This window comes from Meleagris gallopavo, chromosome 4 (assembly GCF_905368555.1).
Source record: "Meleagris gallopavo chromosome 4, MGAL_WU_HG_1.1, whole genome shotgun sequence".
Classification (NCBI taxonomy): domain Eukaryota; kingdom Metazoa; phylum Chordata; class Aves; order Galliformes; family Phasianidae; genus Meleagris; species Meleagris gallopavo.
Window position 1 is genome coordinate 61134323 of NC_139407.1, and position 9832 is coordinate 61144154.

The 9832-nt window shown below is 49.3% G+C and overlaps 1 protein-coding gene and 1 long non-coding RNA gene across 3 annotated transcripts; one reads left to right on the forward strand and one right to left on the reverse strand.

The window, feature by feature from the left end:
* Window positions 1–1053: 1053 nt before the first annotated feature.
* Window positions 1054–3918, reverse strand: LOC104917026 (homeobox protein HMX1). The gene is made up of 2 exons (XM_085223546.1): window positions 3410–3918; window positions 1054–1750 (listed from the first exon to the last, which is right to left on the reverse strand). Exons 1-2 carry the CDS (start codon window positions 3657–3659, stop codon window positions 1179–1181), a joined length of 822 nt encoding a protein of 273 aa, XP_085079672.1. The 5' UTR covers window positions 3660–3918; the 3' UTR covers window positions 1054–1178.
* Window positions 3919–4039: 121 nt separating this feature from the next.
* On the forward strand, window positions 4040–9468 carry LOC146544532 (uncharacterized). Of its 2 annotated transcripts, none has more exons than XR_014883236.1 (5): window positions 4040–4671; window positions 5076–5205; window positions 6065–6187; window positions 6579–6960; window positions 7039–9468. It is a non-coding gene; the product is annotated as an uncharacterized LOC146544532 (long non-coding RNA). The 2 variants fall into 2 exon arrangements; XR_014883235.1 differs by having other exon boundaries at window positions 4043–4671; window positions 6061–6187.
* Window positions 9469–9832: the final 364 nt, after the last annotated feature.

A 9832-nucleotide genomic window follows, 5' to 3' on the forward strand; every position in this document is an offset into this window, starting at 1 on the left:
AGCAGTGCGGAGAGAGGGGAAAACAAAACAGTTATTAAAGGGAAAAAATAAGCTTGGCATGCATAATACTTCATATAATATCACATTACAGTCCAGCTTGCATAACTAGCCGTACAGCTCCCCGGTCTGCCGCCGTCTGAATTCCTTCTTTCCTTTTTTTAATTGCCAGTGCGAACTATTAATCAGTTAAACAAACAGAGCCCATAAGAGATTGGAAAGTGGAGGTGCGTTTTCCTCAGCTTCTATTAGGAGACCCAAACAGGAGGCAAACCCAGCCATTAAACCACAGTATGGTCCTTTCGCTTTTTTTTTTTTTTTCTTTTTTTTCCTCTCTCTCTCACTATTTATTTATTTATTTATTTATTTATTTATTTATTTATTTTCGCGTATTTTTAGAGGCTGCTTTATCGGAGAAATAAACCGAAACCAAAGAAAACAAATCCTCACAGCTCTGACTTCGGCGGGGCGACATTCCCTCCAACAATTTGCTCTCGACTTGCTTCAAACCAAAAAGAAAAAAGACCGGGGAGGAGGGACCGCACATGCCCGAGGGTATCGATCGGATGAAAATGAGTAACAATGGAGAGGGGCAAAAAAAAAAAAAAAAAAAAAAACCAACAACAAAACAATCTGTACCAATTAAGTGGCCTGAAACAAAGGGCCCTGGAGGAGCTGCTGGAGGCAGGGATCCGCCGAACCCTGAGCGGAGCAGCGGGGACAGGGGTGCGGAGGTCGCGGTGCGGGACACCGTGGCTTCGCCGTCCGTGGGGCGGGGGGGAGTGGCGGGGCCGGGAGGAGCCCCCGGGCCTGGCGCTGCCGTACATTCGTCTCACGCTCGGGGGGGAGCTGAGGGGCTGCGGCCCCCCGGGAAAACGCCGCTCCGCGTCAGCGCGGGGCCGAGGCCGGGTTTTCTTTGGCTGCGTGGCGGGGATGGGAGGGGGGGCCTCTATACGGCCCCCGGCTCATGGCTGCGCTCATCTGGGTTCCGTCCGGCTGCTGCCCGCCGCTCTGCGTTAACCCCAGCGGTAAGTTTATTGCACGTTTTCTTTAAAAAAAAAAAATAATAATAATAAAAGTCGAAAAGCGGAAAATGGTGAAAGTGGAAAGAAAAAGTCCGAAGGTGAAGCTGGAAGCCAAGGGAGGGGGCTCGGGGCCGCGGTCCCGACACAGGTGGGCGCTCAGACGAGTCCCGTCATCTGCGAGCGGAGGAAAGGAAGGGAGGCGGCGGGGAAGGTGCCCAGGGGGTAGCTGACGCTGCCGGAGAAGCCCACCAAGGGGGGGGACATGTGGGGCAGGCCGAAGCCCAAGGCGCTGGCCGGCGAGTTCTCGTGGTACAAAATGGGGACCCGCACAATCCTTTGGGCGGCGTGAGAGAGGTTGGCCGCCTCCAGGTCGGCGGCGAGCTGCCGCTTCCACTTGTTGCGGCGGTTCTGGAACCAGATCTTCACCTGCGTCTCGGTGAGGTGCAGCGATGCTGCCAGGCCGGCCCGCTCCGAGCTGCTCAGATAACGCTTCACGTCGAACGTGGACTCCAGCTGGAAGACCTGGCTGCGACTGAACACCGTGCGCGTCTTCTTCTTGCGGCCGGCGGCTCTCTGCTCCGCTTCGCCCGCTTCCTCGCCGCGTTCCTCCTCTTCCTCGCGGCCTCCGGAGTTCTGCCGCCCGCCCGCGGGGCCCCGCGACGCCGCCCGCCCGCCGCCGCCCGCCCGCTCCGTGTCCTCGGGCAGCTCCGGCGAGTCTCGATCGCTGGCTGCGGAGAGAGGCACAGCGCTGGGGTTGGGGGGAGCTCTGAGGAGCGGCTCCCCCCGCCCGGGCATCGGGAAGGGAAACAACGCGGTGCGGGGGCAGCGAGCCCGGGGCTGAGGCCGCTGCTAGTGCTCCTTGTGTTGTGAAAGACTCCCATATAGTGGCATGTAAATACATAAAATATATGTCATGCATATGTACATGTGTAAGTGCGTACTCATATTTGTGTGCATACATACCTATGTGCACGCATATACCTATATGCATATACCTATATTCATATGTATGCATGCATATAACATCCATATACGCTTATACATGTGCACGTATATAACATCTGTACACTACATACGTTTTGCACACGAGTATATACAGCATATATATGTCCATTTATATACACATGTATATATTCATATAAGTACATACATACCTATATATATGCACTTATGTGCTTGCACATTTATACACTCACATAAATATATTTACACACATACACCAATGCATTTACACACGTATGTTCACATATATTTACAAGAACATACGTAAGTATGTTGGGGTGTGTATAGATGGGGTAAGTGTACCAGTGAGTGCATGTTTATGAAGAGAGTGGGGAAACAAATGCTTTTTGCTTCATGTTATTCTCAGCTGCATAAACCACATCTGTAGGATCAGCTGCTCTAATATCGGGACATTGACTCCAACATATCTCCGTGGTTGCCCATAGTGTCTTTTCCAGTTGAAGTTCTAAAGGAGGATAACATGCTAATATAAGGATGAAGAATATGAAATGAAGAATATGAATGAAGAATAGAAGGCAAAAAGAAAGAAAGGGAAAAAAAAAAAAAAGAAAAGAAAAAGAAGCGAGGAAAACCAAGCAGTTGTTTTGGTGGTCATTTTCTCTTTCTAGACGTACTTTAGAGAGAAACTAAAAATATTAATAAACCCATCCCTGTAAAAGGAAACCTTTGGATTATAAATGACGCCTCTACTCAGTACTGAGTAAGCGTGCGAACCCCATAGCCCAGCACGGAATCAAAAGGATGCGCCGAGGGACAATATTTTTTCTATCAGGATAAAAATAACCACTGATCGCAGCCCGTAAACTTTTTCAGATGTTAACTTGTGCCCCGGAGCCTGGGTGGGAGGAGAAGCCTCTCCCTGCGAAGCCCAGCAGTATGCGGAGAGCGGCGGGGAAGGGGCTGTGGGCCTCGGTTGCACCGAGGGGAGGGGGCTATAGGGCCGGTGCTATAGAGGGCTGCCTCGGAACTCTTCTACGGGGACGGTGCTCCCGGCTTTCGAGGTTACTGGGAAGATTAAAGCAGAAGAAAAAAAAAAAAAAAGAAGAAGAAAAAAAAAAGGAAGAAAAAATAATAGGAAGAAATAAAGGAAAAATATCCAAGAGAGAGAACAGCCCCCGCTGTTGACATTTCGGAACGAGCAGCAGGCGGGGCGGAGGCTCTCCAGGTGTCCAACACCCTGAGAGCATTTCCGGAAATTTGGGCAGCCGAAATCTCCGGACAGAAGAGGGATGAAGGCTGCAAAGGACACCCCGGCAGCACCACTTTCCCTCCCCACTCGGGACCGCGACGGGACCGGACTCACTGGGGAGGGAACAGCAGCACCCCCCATTTCCTTCAGGGCCCCGTAGGGAAAGGGAACTTACTGTCGGGGCTGGCGCAGCCCAAGAAAGCTCGGCGGTACCAACCGACGGCGGCGTCGCGGAGCGGGCAGCCCGAGGCTCCGAGGCGCAGCGGGGAGTGGGGGCCGCAGCGCGGAGCTCCGCGCCCACCTCCGCCTCCCGCCGCCGCCCTCCGCGCCCCTCCGCCGCCCTCTGTGCCCAGCAGATCCTCGATGAAAAAGGACGAGACGCGGGCAGATGTGGAGCCGGCGCTTTCCGTCGCTTCGTCCGGCATCGTTGGTAAAACAGCTGCGGGAGGGGAGAGGGTCCCGGCTCCGCCGGAGGATGGCTCCTCGGCTCCCCGCTGCCCCGCGGCCGCCTCCTGCCTCTGCTTAGTCCCGTGGATGCTCTCCTGGTATAAAAGGGTTTTTTTCCGGAGTAATCATTTCAGATCGTGGTTTGCCATCATTTCCTGCAAGCTAGGAGGGGAGGGGGGAGGAGGAGGAATGGAAGGGAATGGGGAAGAAAAAAAAAAAGCAAAAAAAAAAAAAAAAAGCAACCCGACAACCCATCGGAGGCGCCAGATTCTGCGCGAAAACGATAATAACGAAATAAAAATGTCATGCGAGTTAAACGCTGTACACGAGAGGGGGGGATCCTGCGATTGGAGGAGAGCGGCGGCAAATGGGATTTCCGCAGGGGAAGAGCAGGGCGATGGCTGAGCGGGGCCGGGGTCGGGCGCCGCTGTGTGTGTGTGTGTGTGTGTGTGTGTGTGTGTGTGTGTGTCCGTGTGTGCGTGTGTGCGTGTGCGCGCCGCCCCGGGGCTGCCACTCACGAGCTCCTTATTTAGGTCAATTAGGGAGCAAATCCCGGCGCGGGGGGAGCGGCGGTGCCGGCCCGGCACACGGGCAGAAGCCGGGGGGGGGGGCATGACCACTGCGCGTCCCGGCCTTGCCATTGGCTGCAGAAGGCTGAGCGGGCAGCCCGAATAGCCAATGGGCTCGGCGAACATCGAGGTTATATTAATATCATTAATAATAATCAACCTCCCCCCTTTTTCGCCCCCCGGCTTCTGAGCGCGGCAGGCGCGGAGCTTTCATGTCTGCAGAGATGGATGGAAGAGACGGAGGAGACGCGCCCTCCGCAGCCGGGCCCTACAGCCATCACCGGGCGGGGCGGTGGGCACCGGGGGGCGGGCGCGGGGCGTTCTGCCTCGGAGAGCACCCGAATGTGCAAGGCCGAGCACCGGAGGGAGGGGAACCTTTGTCTGCGAGGTCTCCCGAGGACGCCTGAGTGTTTATAGCACGGTGAGTGCTGTTTAACCTATTCCTTTTTGTGTATATATATATGCACATATATTTATTCTAGCCATATTTGTTATATGCATGTGTATTTATTTATTATATGTGGGCATATTTATTTATAATACTCATTTATTTATTTACTCCTTATATCTATATGTGTGTATATATGTGTGTGTGTATATATATACACACATAACACCTCTCGGTGTTCAGATATGACTTCACACAGAAGCACACTGATGCTCCCTGCTCCCCGAAGCTGCCCCGTGCCCCCCCTGCCCGAGGAGTTGCCCGCTCTGATCTCACCATTCCCGCCCCAATCGCTGCGCATTACGACTTTTTAATTGTTGTTACCTCTTCAGTGGAAAGCCCTAAATCTCCCCCTCTGCCTATTCTCCTCTTCCAAGCTTTCTGGATGGGGCAGAGATCCCCAACAAACCCCAGAGCAGGGCAGAACGGTGACCCTCTGCCTTTTTTCCCGAGATCGGACAGGACAGGTCTGTCGATCCCGGAAACACGACGGGGACCGAGGGTGGGGTGAGTATACCGATGCCCTGAACAGCCTCATTCACATCGCTGCCTTCTGCTTCTGCCGGGGCTGTGAATGCAAATTTCTTTCAGAGGCGGTGTTCACCTGCTGCCAGTTCCCGGGCACCCCCGGCCCAGCCCCGCCTGTTCCCACGCCGTTATTTGGGGATGGAGGTGACTGGGGGCAGCCCGATCCCCTCCTGGGTGACGGTGGGTGACCTCTGAGTTCAAGGCCTATCCGGGGAAATATGGAAAAGAGGCAGAAAGAGGGAAGAGGAGGAAGGAGAGGGAGAAAGAGGGAGCAAAAAAAGGAAAGAAAGAAAGATGGAAAGGAGGAAAGAAAATAAAATTTCCTTTTCCAAAGATTACAACAAAATGCAACCAGAGCTCTGAACTGACCTCTGGAAGAATAGCAGCATACAGTGCTATGTTCAGATTTCTGTCCTACCTGGACACAAGCCTAGGGGCAAAACCAGGCAAGAGCACATTGATCACTTGTTGCACATAAGTGATGCTTGTGGACATCACTCTTATGCTCTCCCCATACTTTCCTGTATAGGAATTATGAGTCTGACCAGTGTCTTAAGAATCTATAAACTGTCTGCTCTGTATCATTGTCAGACTCTGAAAATATATGAGAGCTGTCTGGAATAAAGAGAAGAATGTGGATGCTGGTTACTCCTATATATTTTATATCCAATGTGCAAACAATATGCATGCAGCCCGTGCCCATATTTTATAATGTGTTCCTACAGAGTAGTCGTGTAACTTACATAATATTGCTTGCTTTCCATTTAGAAATACTGTAATGAGATCAGTAAGAATAAATTCACTCTTTCTTCTTTTCTTCTTTTTTTCTTTAAGACAGTCTGGTGTGCCATAAACCTGACCTGTGTTTGTGGAGTCAGGTATCCTGACACATGCTTGAAGCACAAACTCGGATGCTGTACAATTCTATGCCTGCAGATACAGCACTTGCACAGACATGTCCGTGAGTATGAAGCATCTTTTAAGCTTGCTGATGTGTTTACGTACCTTAATGCCTACGCATAGCTGTAGCAACACGACACTGCCACTTAGTTCTGAATAATCTTTTCGCTTATTATAAGGATAGAAGGAAGGAAAAGAAGGTGTGCGCTCTCTGCATTCACTGGCAGGGCTCTATACAGGGCGCAGGAAAAGCACCCAGCGATTTTCAGCACTCATTTTCAGGAGTTGTAGCCCCGCAGATGCTCCATTCCTCCCGGTACAGTCCGGGTACCGCAGGTGGGAGTGTCCCTTGTGCCCCGGGTCCCTTCTGCTGGGTGACAACGGGACTCCTCAGTTCCCTTTCCCAAGTCCCACTCTCCAGTCGCTGTACACTATTTTTCTTTATTTTGCAGGTCAATGTTTTTCTCCTGTATGTTCTGGAGCTGGGGATTGCCGGGGCCGCCCCTGTGAGCGCCTCCATTCTGTTCCGCAGCCCGGCATTGGATGGGGTGCTGGCAGTTGACAGCCTCTCAGGGCCAACCCCTCTCGTTCCCTCCCCACCTCTGTGGGCTCCTGAGCCTTCGGAAGCTCAATGAACAAAGCGAGGGAAAGGGAGGAGCGGGGGCTCGAGCTCCGAGAGGAACCGGAGGACGGAGAACAGCGTTTGGGAAGGAAAGGGTGCGAATAGGTGCCACAAGCGACATCTCCACCACGGGGTGCCGGCCCCATGGAGCGGAGCGGGCCCCTCTTGTGTTTGATTCCTCTCCTTACTCTCCTTCCAGCAGCACTGCCTCGGTACGTCGTAAAATAGAAGCGAAATGAAAGGCAGCCTTGAGCGCTCGCTTCCTAACCTCTGCTCCGCTCCGCTTTTAGGAGCACGCGATGGGTTTGGAATCCGGAGCTTTGCAGGAGCGCTGAGACGGGAGTAGGAGTGGGAAAGGGCTCTCCCTCCTCCGTACCCACAGAGGCGCTCCGTGACTATCTTCCTCCCGGCAGCCCCGACGGCAGCGCTGAGGGGAAGGATCCTGAGCCAGCACCCGCCCCCGGCTGATGTGGATGTACGTACATACTCATATAAAGGTTTTTTTTTTTTTTGTAAAGTTTGCAGACAGGTTCGCTTAAACTATAAAAATAAAGCCAATAATTATATTAAAGCCCAATAAAAATAAACCCTATGTGCATCTTCAGTAAACCACAAACAGTGCTATGAGAAATACTCGCAAGCAATTTTTTTTCCGAGTTTTTTTTTCCATGCTCAGTTGTTCCTTAGAAAAGTGGAGGGGTGCAAACGTTTGGATATCTCCCTTTAAAAGAAGCGTAAAATAAAACAAACGATCGACCTGAAATTGGTTGCCCGGCCTCTGTGCGATGCTTCCTCCTCTCCGACAGCGCAGCTCCGGCTGTGTTGTCCCCCAGAAGCGGTGGCTGCAGAGCAGGACCTCAGGGAAGGGGCTCACTTCCCCCGGGCGATTGCGAAGGATGGCCCCTCGGCACCGCCCCGTCGGGGTGAGAATCCTGAGGGCATCTCACGAAGGTGTCCCATTTTGGGTAGCAGGACGAGGATCAGACACCGCCGCAGGCTGTGCGGGGAGCCCCGATCCTTCCTCGTTGGAACCCCGACGGGCTCTGCCCGCAGGTTTTGCAGCCCCCAAGCTATAGGAAACACAGCTTTAAACTATATGTAGATACAGACCTGAGAGCCCTAAAACCCTTCAAATGTGGATTAAACAGCGCTTGAGTTCAGACACACTGCGTGCGTTTCCTTTCTTAATGATAAACACAATAAGGGATTTCCAAAGATGAGGTAAATCATAACCATGGTCTTTTTTTATTCTCACATTTTTTACCTCTATAAACTCCTCCCTTACTGATTTCTTCACTGCTAATGACACTGGCGGAGAAGTTTTCCTATTTCAAGACCACTGCATAACTCACGCTGACTCCCATGAATGTATTCATTATTCACAGGGAGTCACTAAGTGCTCTGCTGGAAACTTCCAGTCCGTCGCATGTCCTGACTGTTGCCTGTTAAGTGTTCCTTATGGTTGGCGTACCATTAGGAGCACGAATCTCATGGTCTTAGTGCTGCTTCCTTCCTAAGAGAAGGAAATTTTAATCCACGATAAACGATCAAAGAAGGCAACGTCCCTGGGTAGGTGAATAAATAAATGAAGAAAGAAGTTTGAGAATGCATGTGTTAACACTTGAAAATAGTTATTAATTGCTTGACTGGAGGTTAGGAGAAAATGGATCATCAACAAATTATGTGATATATTATAACTAATTAACTAACTAACTAACTAACTAACTAAATAAATAAAGTAGTCCTGACTGAAAACAGCTAACGATTGTGCAAAAGTGACTTTTCCAGAAGGATCTTTGGCATCCATTTCATTATAAAATTTTAACATGGGGTGTTTTTTTTTTTCTATGTACAGTGTATGAATGCATGGTTTTATTGGTACTGGTTAGGGTCAGCCACAGGAGAATTATGGAGGTCATGTTAAATAGGTGCCAATAAAGCTTTTATTATTGTTATACAGACAAAAGAGCATTATGGAAAGAAATCCTTACCAGACTTAAATATGGATATTTTGTTCTGCTAACAATCAAGTCAGAAAACACAGAGACACAGCTAAAAAAAATATGAATTTTCAGAGCCATTGGACATTAACCTATTATCCTCAAACTTTTGGAATTGAATTCCCTCATAAAATGGAGGTCTCCTGAAATGAAAGACTGTACATGACTCTTGATGTTGCCTAAAACAAATGATGAAGGGGAAAAACGTTTGCACTGTCACAACAAAATGTAGCTTTTTCCATTTTGAAATCATTTCTGTGCTGTATGTGTGTTAGGCAGTGTGAGAAAATTGAACTATTTTTAATTGCAGGGACAACCTTCAGCTGTGGTTTGTATCTACCTACAGTTTGAAACTGAAGATTTCCCATCAATGTAGCGAAAATATTACTCACCTCTCTTCTACTAAAATCATTCAATCATCTTGAATGATTTTAGTAGAATGTTAATTCATTGTCAAATGAACCTCCTCCATGTTTTGATACATTAGATTCTTAGATCCAGCTTCAACAGCTGTTGGAACTCAATGAATTCAGTGAGAGCTCCCACCTTCTCATATCTGACCATCTCAAGAGTTTCAGATTAATGCCAGGAAGGAGACAAATTCAGTCAAAGCAAGTATTAAGAGCTAGACAGTACAAAACATTCTTTGTATTTTTACAGTACTGTAAAAGTAAAATCGATGCGTAGATGAATGTTATCCCCCCTAGTACTGCTAAAAGTTATATTAGCTTTTGCATTTTGACAATAAAGTGTTTAAAACTGTGTATACTGTAAGGTAAAGTTTTCGGAAAACTTGTGAAAATTATGTGGACCCTTACTCTATATAAATTCTCCTGTATTTGGGAGTTACATTAATAAGAAGCAAGTGTGCTCTCCACGGATAGGAAGCAGAAAACATCCACTTCCCACTGACCTGTAATTCATTTATCGTATCAGAAGACAACAAACCTAGCCTTAAACCTGCTTTTAGATCAAGGAGAGTATTTTTCACTGTCATATGAAAACTATAGTTTTGCAAATTGTATTTGAATGAAACATATATTTCCCCCTCACCCCAAAAAATCCTCTGTCATGATGTATATAC